Source organism: Bidens hawaiensis, unplaced genomic scaffold (genome assembly GCF_021521415.1).
Source record: "Bidens hawaiensis isolate Kalapana, Puna unplaced genomic scaffold, B.hawaiensis_p1.1 tig00007801_1, whole genome shotgun sequence".
NCBI lineage: Eukaryota > Viridiplantae > Streptophyta > Magnoliopsida > Asterales > Asteraceae > Bidens > Bidens hawaiensis.
In genome coordinates, this window is record NW_027491542.1 from 611,359 (window position 1) to 631,065 (window position 19,707).

Genomic DNA, 19,707 nt, shown 5'->3' on the forward strand with positions numbered 1-19,707 from the left:
TGGAAATTATTTCCAAACTGGTGCGGTAAGAAGAAAATAATGTTTTTTTTTCCTTAAGGTTAATTCATATTAGGGTATTTTGTTAATGGATAATGACAAAAATGTTTATTTGACTAGTCAACATCACGAAAATGCCAATTTGACCAACCTCTTCTAAAAAATGTTCCATGTTAAAACCTATCCTCATCGGGCGCCAAAACAATCCTGTCGGAGTCCAGAATCTCGGCGGACCCCAAAATAATCGCCAATGTTTTAGAACAAGTGAGTAATACGATTGACTAAAAATCCCGTCAAGTTAGTTATTAAAAGTTAGCAGGTTTACATGATTTAGCATGAACATTTTAGGAGGAGGTTGGTCAAATGGAAATTTTCTTGATGTTGACTAGGTCAAATGGACATTTTGCTAATTATCAATTTAAAAAACACACGCAAAGAGATAGATAGTTTTTGATAAAAGTGAGTGACCTCCAACTTTCCTGGTTTCTAAATAAAGTGTCAAAAATGATCTAAATTAATAAACCCAGGTAACAAGACCATCAAGTTACGATGACACAACAACGTGTGAATCCAGTTCGGTTTTGGTTTTGATTTTGATTCTCTCATCGGGCACCAAAATAATCTTGTGGGAAGTATCTTGTTGCAATCCAGAATAATCTCGTCGGTTTTAAGATAAGTGAGAGAATCTAGTTGACTAAAATCTCGTACAAATCAGCGGGTCGACATGATTTAGCTATGAACATTTTAGGAGAAAGTTAGACAAATGAACATTCTTTTTATATTGACTGATCAAATGAACATTTTGCTAATTATCCATTTTATTAACTAGAAAAAACACTTATTAACTAAACGACCTTCAAGTTCTTCCAGTTCTCTATACTTGATTTCTTTTTCAAAATATAATGTGTAAACTATTATCTAAATTAATAAAACTAGGTTACAAAACACGTTTACAACAATGTAAATTTGATATAACTAAATAAACAGTAGTAATATTAATAATAATAATAATAACATATTTCCCCAAATGAATCAATCATATTGGTGGCCACTGCGATTGAAGCCCTAGCTCATACTCATACTCATACTCATACTCATACTCATACTCATACTCATACTCATACTCATACTCAGCTCACCCCTGTATCACCTCACCATTGCCTTGCCGTACCTCTTCTTCAAATTCATCCGGTACGTTCACTCTCTCTCTCATATCATCTTCTCGCTCTTACCTTTATTATATTATTCATCTGCTTGTTGTTTATCGATTTACGCCGAAGCTCACGCTACTGAAAATGCGTGTTTACAGTATCACAAACTATACACCACACTGTTTTAGGTAAAATTACGTGAATCGAACCTTTTAGGATGTTCATATGAATTGATTTGAAGTGATTATTAGTTTTAGAGCCAATGATTGATTGTTAATGTTTAATTCACACTCTGTTTGGATCAAATACAAATTAAATTAACGTGCTAACTATGACTCTATGAGAATCAGTTAGTGTTATTACATTTACAAGTAGCACTATAATTACACTATGTTGTATATATAATTACACTACTTGATTCTCACAGTTAGCACATTAATTTAATTTGTACATTAACTCCCCCCTGCAACATATATATCTAGTAATAATTAGGTCAAGAAAAAAATATCCAGCTAGGTTTCCTAGTTTTTAGGGGTTTTTTATATAATATATGTGCTTGTTGAATATAATAGTATTTAATTAAGAAAAAAGTGACTTAAAGGTAGCTATTGAAAAAAATTGTCAATCTGATTAAAACTTTTTTCAAATTAATGAGTTTGTATAAATTATATATTTTAGCCATGGAAGCTAATGGAATAGATACAAGATTTTGGAAATTAAGTATGGTGATGTAATTATAATGTTTAATTACGCACATATTTGTCTTTTAGTCATTAATTGAAATGCGTTATAAACGATGCTTTATGAACGACGCGTTAAGAGCCAATGTGACTTCTGAATTTTATTTTAACAAATTTCTGTTGATTATAATTGTATTTAATTGAGAATAAGTGAACTAAAGGAAGTAATTCAAAAAAAAATGTTAAACTGATTAAAACTTGACAGTAATGTGATCCGACTACAAATTGCAAACTTTTTTCAAATTAATGAGGTTGTAAAATGATATTGTAGCTATGGAAGCTAATGAAATATATAGAATTTATTGGAAAATTAACTATGGGAATGAATATAATATAAATTAATGTTTTTGGAGACTGATAGCGCACACATATTTGTTGTTTAGTCATTAATTGTATTGATATTAAGAATAAGTATTCTTCCTAGAATGCTACCAAATTCATACCATTTAAATTCTAGCATAAAGTTTTTAACATATAAAGCCAAAAGTGAGTTATGGACGGATGAAGTGGTATGTGGACAGCGAACTAAAGATTGCCATGGCTGAAATTGTTGAGTGGAGGATAAACTACAATTTGAACTCAAGTTTTCACACTACATACATATATACACAACAGTAATCTAGAAAGTTTTGTCTAAATAGTTCACTGTCATAACAAATTTGAATAATTCAGTATCTGATGATCCAAAATGAAGCCATGGAGATTGAGTCGAAGAACCTTGTAAAGATAGCAAATGTTTTCTTAACATTTATTTTCACACAAAATACATAAAGTAATCATGAAACTTGACCAAACCAGGCCCATAACGTAGAAGTTTGTAAAGTTCTAAAGGGAACAAAAGAGTACTCATACAAATTAAATATATGGGTATCTTCTCTTATACTATGCTAACTAGTCCATGTTAGAGGATTTTTTTATCATTCCATTTTTGTTGCCGTCATAATGACGGTTGCGAGGGAATGCATCAAATCTGTCACGTTTCACTGTTTTGTGCTTATGAGGCATGATTATTGGTCAGCACTTGACACAATGCTAAATTGTTAATAGGAATATGTAATATTTGGCCTTGTGTCATGGTATGAACTCAATTTGGTGAAGGTATTACGCATTTTTTTTGGGTTGCATGTGGTGGGAAAGAAACAAAAAAATGATTATAACTGAAAATATAACACATTGACGGACACTAATGTTTCTTCTTACCTGTAATTCACAGTTTATTTGGTGGTTGCTACATGCTATCCGTCTGTTCCAGTAAAGTAGGGATGGCAATGGGTCGGGTTTGGGACGGGTTTAGGTAATCCGAAACCATACCCGGTTATACAGTCTCATCCCAAACCCGTCCAAAACCTGTCGGGTTTCTATCGGGTAATTACCCATCGGGTTTCGGGGTTTCCCTTCGGGTTTCGGGTTTCCTATCGGGTTCTAAACAACTGTGCGTCTGGGTGGGATTTGTAATCCTTAGAATACTAAAATTATAAGGTGTTAACTAAGGAAGCTAAAAGTCAAGTATAGAATAGTTAATAAGTTATAAAATAATAGATTTATAAAGTTACATAGGTATACATTTTCAATTATTAGATAACTGATTATAATACATTTAGTATCATAAATATATTAAAAAAAATGTTATGCCAGAATTTTACAAATAGATTAAAAGAAAAGTGCAAGAACTTGAAAATAATAAAGATCATTTTGTGTGGTAATTTGGATTTCTTGCAATATGACCATATATGCCTTTATAATTTGTTAAATTTATATTTTTATTGATTTATTAAAAGTTTATATATTTGTGTTACATTTAAATGCATATTTGATATAAATAAATTTATAAAAAAAGTTATGTAGGGTACATCGGGTATATTATCTGGTAATTGGGTCAATGTTATCGGGTAATCGGGTATATTAAAAATCCCAAACCCGTTCCAAACCCACCAAAAATTTCAAAATTAATCCCAAACCCTAATGGGTCGGGTATTACCCGTCTCATTTATGTCGGGTTTCGGGTTTCTACATCGGGTTCGGGTTCACTGCCATCCCTACAGTAAAGTTGAGTTGCTTTATGATATTAATCATTATTTGTATTCATGATTTGCAGGACTTTTGAATCTAGTTACATAGCTAGCAGGATGAGTGATGATGTTTTTGATGGACAAGCGTTATCAGACAAGCTGCATAAACTCAACAGCTCTCAACAAAGTATAGAGTGTATCCTTTTGCCAGTTTAAGCCCATCATAAGTGGTGTTTAGTTAGCAAATCAGGATAAGGCATCTGGACTTAATACATTTAGCTCAAATATTATTTTTGGACGTCAAGTTGATGTTTCCTTCAGACTATAGTTTACACATTTAGCTCAAATATTATCTTTGGATGTCTATTTTACACTTCCCGTTTTATGAATTGTTACTAGAAATAAAAAATTAATCTCTCTTGGACCAAGTGGATTCAAAACACACTTATTTTCATGTAACTTTGTTTCTGTGATGATTGGTTAGCTTTTTCTAACCATCATTTTTTTATTTATATAATATTTTGCTGTTAAAAAAATTATTTAATATCAGCATCTGGTGTTAATGCTTTTCCAATATCTTCTAGACTTGAGCTTTTTGGTCTTGAAGTTGAGTTTTGTTATTCAGCACTGACTCCCTTTGGCAATTGGGCTGTTAGGTCCTTACATTTGCTTTGTCCTACATTACTATACAAACAAGAATGCGTTGCAGTAAAATCATCCTATTGTGTAACTGCTTGTTTACATCACGTGTCTTTTTATGTTTTATGTATGTAAGTATTAAGCGTTTTGATTTGATAGATAAGTTTTCATTGTGTTTAACATTGAATTCATGATATAATGTATTGTATCTTTTGCCGCTATGGTTTTCCTTAGTGCTAAATCAGCATTATCCCGTTCGTGTATTTCACAGAGGAAGAAAGCCAAACAAATTGTTGAGATATGGCATAAATCATTTAAATCCGCTCAGCGTGAGCAACAAGTTTCTTTTCTGTATTTGGCCAATGACATCTTGCAAAATAGTAGGCGTAAGGGCAGTGAGTTTGTGAATGAATTTTGGAAGGTCATGCCTTCAGCCCTCAAATATGTTAATGAACATGGTGATGATAATGGAAAGAAAGCAGCATCAAGACTGGTAGTTTATGTTTTATTTTCTATACCCAAGTCATTAATTTTGACCACTGTTATGCATTTTGAGCAATGTTGCTTCTATTACTGTAAAAAGGTTGGAATATGGGATGAAAGGAGGGTGTTTGGATCTAGGGGTCAGAATTTGAAAGATGAAATGCTTGGTAAAAGTCCACCCACTCAGTTGACCAGCAATGGAAAGACCTCCAACTCTAATCCTAACACTAACACTATTCCTATCAAAATAGTGAAAAGGGATGCCAACTCATTGAGGCTTGTGAGTACTATATCTTGCTTCATTTCTGAATTGTTTGGATATCTTTTAGCTTCAATTGATATCAAAATTTGATTCATGTTTTGGGCTTTCAGAAGTTGGCTGTTGGGGGTACTCCAGAAAAGATAATGACTGCTTTCCATTTGGTACATGATGAGACTGCTACTGAAGATACCGCCTTAAACAACTGTGAAGGTGCAATACGCAGGTTTGGAGATTTGGAAAGAGAGATCGAAAGTCAGGGTAAAGGATGCATACCTATTCATCATCCATATTAAATATGGATTTTTAAGGAACTTATTAATGTTTTGTGCTGTTCAGGAGTTGTACCAGGATCTTCATTGCTAGATGAAATCCAGGAGCAAGAAAGTGTGCTTCAAGATTGTGTCAACCAACTTGAAGCTGCAGAAAGGACTAGGACTTCATTGATTTCCCAGCTTAAAGAAGCTCTTCAGGATCAAGTATGATTGCATATTACTTCCTTGCTTCTAAAAACCGAGTGTTAATTTGCTTTCTGTGTCGAATGGCTTACTTTGCCAAGTAAATTTGTTAAGACTTGTTTTTATCTTAGTTTTGAGAATTGCTACATTAAAAAGTCATAGGGCATTACAATGGAAGAACAAATTATAATTTAGAAACTTAAAACTTTGAAGACAATATAGAAAAGCTTAATGTTGGAATTACCAGACTCAAAGTTCTACATTTATTTTTGGTTTGGAAGGAGTATTACTTACGACTAAATTTTTTGTCAATTTTTTTTTTCAGGAATTAAAGCTGGATGTTATTCACAGTCAGTTGCAAGTACTCTCTCTCTCTCTCCCTGTCTTTCTTCCTCTCTCTTTCTCTACATGCTCCAAACTATTTACAGCATAAAAGCGATGGTTACTTAAAGCTTATTAACATGAACATCAGTTAATATGTTATTGTAACAATGGGATTTGCTAATGTTATTGTGCCTGTTAATTGTTAAATATGCGACTTCTATCTTCTCCGGCTTGTGCAGAGTGTTGGCTTTTATATGATAGAGGCATGTCATGGAGGTACTAGTTGTCTTAGTGTCATGTTCTAATGGTTGAATAGAACATCAAGTATTAGGAGGCCGGTCACTGTGAACTTTTTATTTCTCTTGTTTTAGTGTAGACTACCTAATTGATGGTGGACCTTAGACTGTCACAAATCTCAAAATATGATCACATCATAGTAGTCGAAGGCACTAGGCGCACTCAAGGCGCCTTTGACTACATAGGATCAAAGGTGATTTAGGAACGTATTTGGTGACTTTGGTTTTTGATACGAACGCGGTTACCCACAAAAGGGAAAGGGGTCAGATCTGATGCATCCAGGGCAGTTTCAAGAGATGTTTGAAATTAAACACCCTTGATTGGAATTTATTCATAGGAGGAAAAGTAGGGGTAGTTTTATTAGTTTCTAACCAGTAGCATTAGTACTAGTTGCTTTGTTTTTCTTTGTAATCTCGTTCAAGTATCATCTATCAAAATCGTATTTTGATTTGGAGATATAGCCTATCTCGAATCAGGTGAGTTATCCTGTATTTCACCAATTCGATTCCCAGGTTCTAACATTGGTTCCCTTGCCGGGAACCTATGGCGCCTTCCACCCTGACCACCACCGAAGATGGCGGTTCCTATATTGATTCCATTGTTGCCAGTTGGCAGCCATTGCCTCACGCCTTGAAAGCGTTCCACAACCCATTGCCAGATCTGGTTGAAGAAGAAACCCTCGACAACAGTCCTAGTAATGATGAAGAACAGTCTGAGCATGTCTTGGACTCTTGGGTATTCAATTGAAGATCAGTGATTTGGATCCACGTGATCACTCTAGGGAAAACTAGTGACTAGTCACCAGAGACAAGATGTAAAATTGATGCCTACTAATTTGCAAAAAACCCAAGATCACATAAAAACCCAGGTTGATCTAAAGTGTTGTGAACTGAATTTTGAGGTTGTAGATGCGGTCTTTCAGCGAATTTAACCTTATCGCCGGAAGAACCTGGCTAAAAAAACGTTTTGAAAGATTGCTACTTAGGCCTTTTGGTCATTATTGCATCATTCGTAAAGCGGAGGCAGTTGCTTATGAACTTGAATTACCATCGAACTCCCAGATCACCTGGTCTTCCTTGTATTCATGCTGAAACCCGCACGGGCTACAATTGAATGGCTTATTGCCTGGCACAACAATTCCCTTCTTTCCGACTCGAGGACAAGTTGTTCCTCCGGGGCGGAAGTATTGATACGAACCCGGTTACCCGCAAAGGGGAAAGGGGTCAGGTTTGATGCATTTAGGGGCAAATTCAAGAGATGCTGGTTGTTCCCGCCTAAACACTGTTTGACTGAAATTAAACATCCTTGACTGAAAATAAACACTCTTGATTAAAATTAATTTGTAGGAGGAAAAGTAGGGGTGGTTTTATTAGATTCTAGCTAGCGGCATTAGTATTAATTGCTTTGTTTCTTCTATTTTATTATTTTTATTTAAGTATTATCTATCATATTCGTATTTTGTTTTGGAGATCTAGCCTATCTCAAATCAGGCCAGTTATCCTATATTTCATCAATTCGGTTCCCAGGTTCTAATAGTTTCTCTTAAATTAGGAAATATATATATATATATATATTATTTAGTATATATACATAAGTTTTTCTTTATTTATTTAGGTTTAACTAGAGTCATACTTTAATTACTCAAGTCTTCAGGATGTTGATCTTTTTAAACAACTCATGTTAACTCACATTCTGTATCCATTGGATTTTGTGTTTAAGTTCATGGAAATGGGAGAATTCTTTCCCAGGTAATGAGTAATATGCGATTGCAATTTGCCTGTTCACGACCCGTTTTTCTAATATAATCTGTGTACAATGCACTTTAAATGGCTTTTTTTATGCTTTGTTTTCTAAAGGGCAAGGCAATGAGAAAAATCTCATGTTGTTAGCATCTGTTAAAGAAACACCAAAGAATAGGAGGCCATGCAGTAAATATGTAGAGCTCAATTCTCATGACATTTATAACACCTTGTGCAATGTGTTGCCTAGGGAGATAATAACCATTTGCGTGCTTACGTCAGCAATAAGTCTATACAGAAAATAGTTGTGTTCAGAACTAATGAAGTAAGTTGCATAAATTAAGCCTATTTATTGAAGTTAGAAGGTATGGTCGTATGGAAAAGAACAGGGAGAATGAAGAGATGGCATGCATGGACATGATGCAATTTGTTAGGGAATATGGCCACATACTAGGAGAAACTTGTGGTTGTGATAAGCTTGAGTAAGAAACAATGTGTGGGATGCATATCATGGCAATGGTGTCAAGGTGGCTCCAGACTCTGAGTATGCTATATAGTGTAATGTTGATACCTATTTGTCAAGGCAGTTGGCCAATACAATGTTTTTAAGGACTACTTAACTGATGCAGTTTTTAGGTATACTATGATCATCTTGTAAAGGCTGTAAAAGCTTCATGATACATATAGAAGGCTACAACCGTCTGCATGTTCCCTTTTAAGGTTGGAGCTCAGTAGGTCCTTTGAGTATATCCCACACATTTGTTAGTAAAAAGTTTAAAATACATAAAATCATAAATGAAGTTATAAGGTTTGTTCTGTTCCTCCGTTTGTGAATATCTAGTGTTTCCATTGTAGTTTCTTCACTTCTCTCAATCACTGGCAACACCATCATTTCTTTACTTTTTTTTTCTCTTACTTTGCCCATTTCAGTTTCTTTAATGATGGCCTACTTTTGCTGGTTCATATCATCAATTCCTTGAAGCTGTCTTTAGCGTCTTGATTTGAGCAACTCCTTCCTTAGCTTCATAAGTTGTTGCATCAATGATCAATGATCTACTATAAGTTGCTCAATGTCAAGTTATTTGATGTGATTCATGATTCCTCAGCCTGTATAATGTATATCCTCGTTAGGAGATATATCTTAAAAGTTCTCTATTTCTTTTAAGTTTGAACATTGAATATCAACTAGGAGTTGGTGTGTATTACTTTGAGGAATAGGATGTGCTCATAATATTGAGTCGTGGTTTCTGATAGAGACAACACCATTTCTAAAACTAATTTGTTACATGTTTATTCTAGAAGGGGCAAAAGTGACTTTCATAATAGTGACTAGGAATTTGTTAGAGGAGAGAATAAGGTATGATGTGTTAGGCATGAGTTTGTTAGATTGTTTAGGCTCCTGCATGATGTATGGAGAGAGGGCATAGCCCTGGATTATCCTTGTAACTTTTCCTTCAAGTTTCTGCTATTAAATATTTCTATCTTCTTTTCCCGGTTTATTCTTTAAATCACAATCACAACATTCTAATTCCTATCAGTTTCTCCTTGACCCCCATGAATATTTATGGGGATAAAGGTTCTTGGCGTCTCAATACTGTTCTTCTCTTCATCACTTTCTTCTTCCATTTATCTAAAACTATATTTGTTATAAAAATTGCAACATTGCTACTTACTTCATTGCTATACTGCTATAGTAAGAAGAGAGAGTTATGAGGAAGAACCCTAACATGACGACAATTAGAAAATGAACCCCATATTGTCTTTTATTTATTACTACGTAATTTACTCCTTAAAGGATATTAATCTCAAGAATCATGCTGAGACCAAGTTTTCCAAGTCTCCACAATCGCCTCAATAATGGGCAAGTTATGCCACTGAACTAACATCATCATAACAAACTAACAATACAGTGACCTTTCTTAGTAAGCTTCCGGTCAGTAATTGCCAATGGTTGTAGCTGGAGGATGGGTGATATAAAGGTAAATGCATCTTCTGTGAAGGAGGACTGTTAGCTCACTTAAGAAGTGAGACGTGGAACGTGTGTTGTACCAGGTCTAGTCTATAGGCTAGAGAACACATCGCACTTCCATGTAAAGCAACTTTTAATCCTTTGTTGAGTAGCATGGAGTCCGGAGTGTCCTCCCATTGCTGAAGTATGACACATTTTGATAATATCCTTCTGTACTGCCTTTTCCTACCATTACCTTCCTGTTCTTAGTTAGAACATGACCATCCTGCTTATATATGATGACTAGCGTTCCAGGTTGCTTTAATTTGATCAAAAGTAGAGGATCAAAACTTGACGTAGTCATGGTGAACAAGTTAGAACACTAGAACCTTGCACCCGTGTAAGAGCTTCCACTACCTAGTTTTCTATCTCCTTGTTGCACATTTTTTATAGTCATACCATAACATGTTAGAAAGCTAAACATGTTGTAGTGGTGTTGTTACCTTTTGATCCAAAAGGTGCTTTAAGCCCTTTTGATGTGTCTAGATTAAATGATCCATTGACAATTAGTGATGCCAGTATTTTACAGCAAATAAAATGACAATTAACTTCTTTTCATATACAGAAAGAGCTTAATGAAAGCTGAAGGGTGAAAAGTTAACAATCACCTGATGCTTTTGAAAATTATGTCTTGATTTGAAAGACGACATCATTTTTATGGTTTAGAATTGCACACACCATTTCTGTTTTCTATTCAACCAAAACCCTAAAAGTTGCTAATGAATTTTCAGGTTGCTCGACGCCAAATTGACGATGCTGCTAGTTTAAGAAAGAAACTTATCTCCCCTTCTCGTCCTGCTGGTGAAGTGACAGTTCCTGTTGATAACCTCCCACAATCAACGCCTTTTGGAACCACCACAAAAGCCACCGAAGAAGAAAACAAAAAGGCAGCTGCTGCTGCAGTTGCTGCAAAACTTGCAGCTTCAGCTTCCTCTGCACAAATGCTCACATCTGTTCTTTCATCTCTAGTTGCCGAAGAAGCCGCCTCGATCACCAACGGCTTTAGCGCACCACCCGGATTCAACTCCATATTTCCCCCAGAAAAGAGACCCAAACTAGAAAAACCAATGTCGGTCCCAGAACTAACCAATCCCGACCCTGTCACTTCAGGTTACTTCACCAATATCCAAACATCATATCCACAGCCACCACCGCCACCACCCTCCGTTGGTGGCACAAGCTCTCCCACTAATCAGTTTGTTCAGGCTTCTTCTGGATTAATGATGGGTGGAATGCCATATGCATTCAGTGGTAGCCCCCTACCACCACCGCCGCCTCTGCCGTCACATATTGCAATGGGGATGATGAGGCCCAACCACCAGCCGCCGCCTCAGCAGCAGCAGCAGCAGTCGTCTCAGAGTGGTAGCGGCTACTACCGGCCGCCAGGTATTGGGTTTTACGGGCAAAGCAGTCAGCCTACACCACCACCGCCCTTGCAAAGGCAGTGAGGTGGTTTGTTGTTTTGTATATTAATAGGAATATGCGCTAGACTTAAAACAATCTCGTGGTTGATTATATTTTGACTTGCCTATGCTTCTATTGTACGATGTACTGTTGCATTCTAGGTGGGTATAACTGCAAGTAAGTTAAACAAGTCAAACTATGTCTTTACCTTTTTTTTTTATAAATTTCTTATTACTTTCAGCTTATTGTTTTATAACCAAATGTTTGTTTGGTCATGTAACACAAGTGGCAAGATAATTCTCACCCTGAGTTTGTGGATTGGAACACTCTTGGTTACAAAGATCCTTAAGACGTAATAAAAGTATTTTGGTATTCAGGGTTCTAAATTATGGTAAAGGTGAACTGAAGACGATAACCAAAACTTAACTTATTGCTTTTGAAACGTCATAAAAGTGCGTTGGGTTTGTCGCAATCACTTTTCAATATACAATGACTTTATTTTTTTGTATTCTCCTAGTTGAGCGCTTCACAATGAGCTAAAGTGCTAAACTATGTTGAAAATGAAGCTAAATTGATTGGATGTTAATGCTCAAAGTAGTGAGTTTGGTATAAAACTTGCAAGTGAGTATCTCACAGGTGAGTGAAGAAGCCATTGGTGGTTTATAAGCAACCACCAAATATAATTTACAAGATTCATACATACATGAAACTGAAATGTTAAATAACATTAAACATTGTGGTAAACTCATTATGTTGTGCATCAAATTCTCGTGATCACGAACTCCATTAGTTGTGAACCTCACTTCGAAATCATGAAAATTGTGTTGTTAGTCACTTTGACATGTTCAAGACTTCTTCAAGAAACTCTCATTTGCAAGATTCCGACATGTTTATTGTGTGGGATATTGTTCATTCATATGTAAAATAAATTACAATACAAATGAAAAACAAAACTATAATTGATGGATTACGTCTTAAATGCAACTAAACTTTTCTTTAGAGACAAGCTTCTTGAATCACATATGATCATCTTCCTCATAAGTGTTCTCATGTTTCATCTTCCTCATAAGTGTTCTCATGTTTCTTGTTTGTCATCGCTGTAAGTTCCATTTCATTCGTCTATTTATCTTTCAAGTCGTGGATTTTAAATAAAATATTTGACATCTTTGGGTATATATAGGCAACAACACAAACAAAACCAATAACATTGAAACAACTGCAATTTTACGAGCACCACCATACACTAAGCCTATGTGTCATATGTATGAGGAATTTGATGGATTTTGTTGTTGCGGTAGTAGACCATGTAGCGGCTACCCAAATATATGTGAGAGAAAGTGTAAGGAAGCGAAAAAATGTTGTTAGATGAGATTGTATCATGATATATATAATAAAATAAAGAGGTTATTTTTAGCCTGACAATTTGACTTAGTCATTCAACACGATGTGTGCTGATTTTTCAGCCGGTTCTCAAAACACTTCGACTTAATCTAGGTTTGCATTCTATTTTGGGTTATTTTGTGGCATTCATGAGCAATGCTTATTCTTCTAGTTAGGTACAATGGGTTCAAGAATGTTTTCAAGGGGCCACAGTGACTTACACATATACACAATTAATTGTAAACATGAAAACATATTTGTAGCACAATACATTGTAGTTGAATTAAACACGTGTTTTGCATGCATTTGAGGTTTGTAACAATTGAGTCATTGTGAAACTACACACGTGAAGCATGCATTTGAGGTATCATCGTATTATCGACTACATTGGTCGAGGAGCCGGTTGTAATTCGTTTTGCAATTAAGTAAATATGTGATGATTTCTACGCTGATTTAATATTTGTGTTTGAATCAGTTAATCAATTGATTTGATATGTTATTCTACTGTTTAAACTCAATATGTTAATCAAATCGATTGTTGTTTCGATATCAATTCAAGCACAACACTTTCTTTTCGTATTTCGGTATTTGAAATGAAACTTCAAAATGACATTTATTAGCATATATATTTTGTAAGAAAAAGTTGCGAGAGTAACAAATCCTTTTAACGAGCCTTTTTTTCTAAATGGTCAACGAATCTTTTAAATAGGCTATTGGCGAAATTCACCATATCAGGACACACTCGCCTTTGAACAGAAGAAAACCCTCATTTAAGGCCAAAACACGAATCCTTTGTTGCTAAACTATTAACTACTAAAATCAATTATTACCCAATTATTAGCATGATCTCTTTGAAGCCACATTTTTTTTTTAATTATAATAATATTATATAAAATTTTAATAAAAACAAAATAAAGAGGTGAAAGAAAGAAAGAAAGAAAAAAATTAGGTGTCATCTTCTTCATCGGTCAATACTTGGCCGGAGGAACGACGGAGATCCGATCGGAGCACCAAAATCCGATAACCTAACCGCTTCAAATCCACCTAGATCCGATCGGACCAGCCAAATCCTCAATCAATCCAATCATGTCTCTAAATATGAAAACCCTAACCCAAGCCTTCGCAAAAACCGCTGCCGTAATCGAAAAGACCGTACAAGACGTCACCGGCCCCAAGCTTCTTCAGGACTACGACCTTCTCGACCAGATCGGATCCGCCGGTCCAGGCCTCGTCTGGAAGCTATACTCCGCCAAGCCACGTGGCGGTTCCACCATTATCTCGCAGCAGTACCCTACGGTTTGTGTTTGGGTGCTTGATAAGCGCGCGTTGTCGGAGGCTAGGGCACGCGCCGGCCTCTCTAAGGCGGCTGAGGACTCGTTTTTTGAGATTGTTAGGGCGGATGCTACGAGGCTGGTGAGGCTGAGGCATCCTGGAGTGGTGCATGTGGTTCAGGCGTTGGATGAGAATAAGAATGCCATGGCCATGGTGACGGAGCCGTTGTTTGCGTCCGTGGCGAATGCGGTTGGGATGCTGGATAATATTGCCAAAGTGCCGCGTGAGCTGCAAGGAATGGTAGGTTGTTTGTTTTGTTATTTGTGGAATTTGAGGCTATGATTATTGTGCATTGATTGATTTAACTAATGTGTGTATGTGTGTTGGGAACTGTGGTGTTAATTAGTGATTGTTATGAGCTTAGAGTGTGATTAGGGCTGAGCGTATATCGGTTTGGTTTAGTTTTGTTTGGTTATTCCACTACATTGACACCGGAAACCTGAATTCGGTTTTTGCAAAATATCCACCAAAACTGATAACCGAAATCGGTTTGCTTAATTCGCTTAGTTTGTCGGTTTTCAAGTTGGTTTAGTTAGTTAGCAAAACCGAACTTAGGAATTTTTTTTTGCTTAAAAGTACATGAAATGGAGGTATAAAAGCTAGAAGTATATGAAAATATGAATGGTTTAGTTTGGTTAGTTTTCGTTAACCGTGGGCACACAAAAAAATCGTTAACCGATTTTCGGCAATTTGGTTTTTGGTTAGTTTCGGTTCGGTTTCGTCAGCTATTAGTTTGGTTTTGGTTAACTGTTCGGTTATTGCTCATTCTTAGACTGTGAATAATAACTCTGCTTCATATCCCCTAAAATGTTCACTCCTTTTGTAGGAAATGGGATTGTTGGAGGTAAAACATGGTTTGCTTCAGGTAGCAGAATCTTTGGACTTTCTACATAATAATGCTCACCTTGTTCATCGCGGTCTGTCACCCGAGATATACACAAGCTTATTTGATCTTACTTATTGATTGTTATAGTCAATATTAGCATTTCATTTGATCATTTTCTTCATTGGTTATTTGAGGCTGTGCTAATTAATTCAAGTGGAGCTTGGAAGCTTGGCGGATTCGGTTTTGCAATATCTGCAGACCAATCATCTGCGGATCCGTCTACTGTTCCGCCCTTTCATTATTCTGTGAGTGGTAACATTGGTGGAAATTATATAACAATAATGTAAATATCCATTCTCTAGACTTATATGAATATGTTATATTAGGAATATGATGTTGAAGATTCACTGTTGCCACTTCAGCCATCACTGAACTACACTGCACCAGAGCTAGTCAGGGCCAAGGCTCCTTCATTTGGATGCTCGTCTGATATTTTTAGCTTTGCGTGTCTCGCATATCACTTAATTGCTAAAAAGTCCTTGTTTGACTGTCGCAACAACGTGAAAATGGTATTATATTTAAAAGGATAATTTTTTTTATAATCCGTAACACAAGTTTTTCTTTTTGTTTATTGGTAACTTTGTGTACTTTGATGCAGTACATGAATAAATTGACATATTTATCCAGCGAGGCGTTTTCATCTATCCCCCCTGAACTAGTTTCTGATTTGAAGCGAATGCTTTCACCAAACGAGGCTTTGAGACCATCCGCTTTAGATTTTACAGGTAAAGTGTGACTTGCATGTGCTCAGTGTGAAGGGCAGTTTTGACTTTTCACTTTGTGGTTTATGGTTAATTATGATTTTCTTACTTTTCAGGTTCTCCCTTTTTTCGTGATGACACTAGGTTGCGAGCGCTTCGCTTCCTGGACCACATGCTTGTACGTGCGTGGGATTTAAGTTATTTATGGTAATATTCTGAATTAGTATGATGTGTTTATAAGATACATTTATGTTAATTTTTATTTGCTTTAGGAAAGGGATAACATGCAGAAGTCTGAGTTTTTAAAAGCACTGTTGGACATGTGGAAAGATTTTGATGCTCGCATATTACGAGACAAGGTTATTACTTTGTTTAAAACTGTGGGCTATCAAATAATATTCATAACACAGTTTGTTTAATTTCACAAGTTTAACTTTGTTTCTGTCTGTGTAGGTTCTTCCGCCTCTATGTGCAGAGCTTAGGAATATGGTTATGCAACCAATGATTCTGCCCATGGTTTTAAAGATAGCCGATTCTCAGGTATCTTGTTTTAAAGTTAATGCAAAAAGATATTTAAATAATGGGTGGTTGGTAGATTTGTTTGTATATGAAATGTGTTTAATCACTTGCATTATGTTTATCTATTTCTTTTGAAAAACGCTAATTTGTGTTGACGTATTGCAGGATAAAGTTGATTTTGAGACTTCAACACTACCTGCTCTTGTTCCTGTCTTAACCACTGCTGCTGGTGAGACCCTACTGCTTCTTGTGAAGCATGCGGAGTTAATTGTCAATAAGGTAAGTAATTGACATTATTACCCTTCTTCTTTATGATGCCTATTTTGTACATTCTAGTGGTGAAAGTTGAAACTTGCATTTTTCTTTTTGTATGGACAAATTAGTAACATGCCATTATAAAAGTTTCATCAAACAAGTAGCAGGGTCACCTTACCATTGTGTTAATCGTCAATCTGGATGTTTGTTTATGTAATAAACGAACAAACACGAACATTGTTTGTTCATTTAGTTAAACAAACAGATAAACATGAACACATGTCTCGTTCATTGTTCGTGAGCGAGTGTTTATGAATGTTCATTTACATTCATTTATGTTCGTTAGTTTACATTTGTTTAAGTTTGTTCGTTTGTATATTTATTTAAAACTTTTAGTTCCATTACAATTTAGTCTAGTTTTATGCAATATATTGATGTAGTTCCAATGTTTAATCGTTAGCCAAAAGAAAATAGAAAGATTCCAGATTAGAATAATAGAGAGAACATAGACTAAATTTTCATTCATAATCCTTCTTAACATAGGTTTTCCCGTTTTAAAGAGAGACAGGAACCACGGACACACATAACACACTATTAGCCTAAAAAACTGAAACATGGGAACCTAATTCCCTTTATTTAACTCAAACCCTAACCTACTGATAATTAGAAAATAAACAAATGAAAGATAAATGCACAGCCTACTCTTCGTGCATGGGCTCATGTTTCATGGGCTTGGGATCTTTGTCGGGTTCTTTCTTCATGGGCCCGTACACATAACATATATCACATTATCACCCATTACTTTAGTCTAGCAGTTTTACATTTTAGCCTAACAGATTGATATTCATGTTTACCTTTAACTGGTGTTCGGTAAGTTATGTCTGTTCATCTATGTTCAGTTATGTTCGTTTGCGTTTGTGAACCGTTCATTTATATTGTTAATGAACGAACTCGGACAAGAAAATGTGGGTTCTTTATTAGTTTGTGTTTGATTGTTTGTTCTGTTTAAGTTAAACAAACGGACATGAACATGCTCTGTTTGTGTTGGTTCAGTTCGTTTACAAGCCTAAGAAAAGTACAGATTTATATTTCTCGTGAATAAAATATGGATTGTGGAACAAATGTAGCACAACCAAATAGTTATAACAGTCGGGAAATATGTGGACCATATAATATATGAAAAGTTAAATATTAGAATTAATGTTTTGATAGATTATTTCTGTAACTGCATCTAGTGATGTTTATAATGGCAGGCTAGTCAAGAGCACTTGATTTCTCATGTTTTACCGATGCTTGTGCGAGCCTATGATGACACTGATGCTCGCATGCAAGAAGAAGTGTTGAAAAAAACTGTAACTCTCGCTACAAAACTTGATCCTCATGTAAGTTTGTTTTATGTTAATTGATAAATTTTTTATAAAGGAAAATGTTAGATTGTTAGTTTAAGATTATGCTGACATCAGGTGTTTTGACTAAAATCCAGCTAGTAAAACAATCAATTTTGCCTCGTGTTCATGGCTTGGCCCTCAAGACAACAGTTGCTGCGGTATGTAATCTTTCTTCGTATAAATATTTAAAGATGCAATAAACTTAAATTTAAAGTCCTTATCTGGTCTACTAATCTGGCAGGTGAGAGTGAATGCCTTGTTATGTTTAGGTGATATGGTTAATGTACTCGGTAAGCCAGCAATTTTGGAAATCCTACAAACAATTCAACGTTGCACTGCTGTTGACCGCTCTGCCCCTACTCTTATGTGCACCCTCGGTGTTGCAAATTCCATTTTGAAAAAGGTCTCACATTTATTTATATTTTCTCTCTTTTTATTTATATATTCTGTTATGGACAACTCACATTTCCCTTTTTCTGGTATTCTGTTATGTAGCATGGAGTTGACTTTGCAGTTGAACATGTTGTTCCATTACTTATCCCCCTTCTTCTTGCACAACAATTAAATGTGCAGCAGTTCGCTAAATACATGTCGTTTGTTAAAGGTGTCCTTAGGTATGCCCGTTTTCTAGCAGAATGCAATTATTTATTTGAATAATTCACACAATTTTCTTGTTTTAATTGCAGGAAAGTTGAAGAGAAAAAGGGAGTAACAATGAACGATACATCAGTTGAAACAAAGTCATTCCCTTTACCAAATGCAAGTTTATCACAACCACCTTCTGTTAAAACCGTTCCAACTGTTTCACCCGCCATAAAATCTAACTCCACATGGGACGAAGATTGGACCCAACCAAAAACATCTTCCACACAACCCAAATCATCATCAATAAACGCACCACAAAATGTCCCGATCATGTCTATGTCTACATCCATGCAACAAACACCAACATCGTGCCTAGCAGCCGATTTCGAGTGGCCCCCGCCGTTACCCTCCAATCAAGGTGGTGAGAGTATAAAAGGCGGGTCTTCAAACGCTTCAAACGCAAGCTTTGATGATTTAGACCCGTTTGCAAACTGGCCTCCGGCAGCACCACAAGCTTCAAACGGGTTATCAAACCCACACCCATCTGTAAACCGAACCGCCACACGTGCAGAAAGTCAACTAAATAGTAATACCAATACCGACTGGGTCAACAACCTTGACTTTCCTGGTGTTAGTAGTCTGACTGGTGGAAGTTCTAGCCATAACTCAATTGGGTTCATGAGAAATGACCATGGTACATCAACCGGGGCTAAGCCTCCGGATCTTAGTTCCATATTTGCATCAACCAAGGGCTCGCAGGCGGCACCGAGACTGGCCCCACCGCCTCAGAGTGCTGTTGGTAGAGGGAGAGGTGGTGGTAGAGGCCAGGGGCAAAATCGTCAATCGCGTTCCACCAATTCAAAACCGTCATCTGAGCAGCCTCCGTTATTGGATTTGCTCTAATTTTGAACCTTACGGTGGGGCATGAATATGCATGCGTGTTCATATATTGTCACGTTTTCAAGTTTTGTTTTCTTTTAATAGTTTGATATACTTGTAGTTTGCTTCTGTTATTAATATAGCATTTCATATTATGTTATATTTGATTTGTGTTGTTTGTATTAGTACTACATCATTTATTATATACTCTGATTCAACTGGTTTAGTTGCTCAAAACTGTTCTTTATTCATAATGTAAAAGTATATTGGAGTG

General features: G+C 36.0%; 3 protein-coding genes across 3 annotated transcripts in view; 2 read left to right on the forward strand and 1 right to left on the reverse strand.

Annotated features, from left to right (window-relative positions):
• The window catches only part of LOC143636203 (WD repeat-containing protein PCN-like), a 181,410-nt gene that overhangs the window by 107,325 nt on the left and 54,378 nt on the right, over nucleotides 1-19,707 (reverse strand). The window lies entirely within an intron of this gene.
• LOC143636200 (uncharacterized) lies at nucleotides 1,143-11,783 on the forward strand. The gene is made up of 8 exons (XM_077103856.1): nucleotides 1,143-1,188; nucleotides 3,984-4,093; nucleotides 4,782-5,029; nucleotides 5,120-5,299; nucleotides 5,392-5,539; nucleotides 5,618-5,757; nucleotides 6,062-6,097; nucleotides 10,836-11,783. The coding sequence occupies exons 2-8, from the start codon at nucleotides 4,015-4,017 to the stop codon at nucleotides 11,550-11,552; spliced, it is 1,548 nt and encodes a 515-aa protein (XP_076959971.1). The 5' UTR covers nucleotides 1,143-1,188; nucleotides 3,984-4,014; the 3' UTR covers nucleotides 11,553-11,783.
• LOC143636201 (SCY1-like protein 2 A) lies at nucleotides 13,886-19,666 on the forward strand. Its single transcript, XM_077103857.1, has 14 exons — nucleotides 13,886-14,460; nucleotides 15,047-15,147; nucleotides 15,237-15,351; nucleotides 15,433-15,615; nucleotides 15,705-15,831; nucleotides 15,924-15,985; nucleotides 16,080-16,166; nucleotides 16,261-16,347; nucleotides 16,492-16,605; nucleotides 17,835-17,963; nucleotides 18,065-18,127; nucleotides 18,211-18,372; nucleotides 18,465-18,583; nucleotides 18,656-19,666. The coding sequence occupies exons 1-14, from the start codon at nucleotides 13,975-13,977 to the stop codon at nucleotides 19,455-19,457; spliced, it is 2,637 nt and encodes an 878-aa protein (XP_076959972.1). The 5' UTR covers nucleotides 13,886-13,974; the 3' UTR covers nucleotides 19,458-19,666.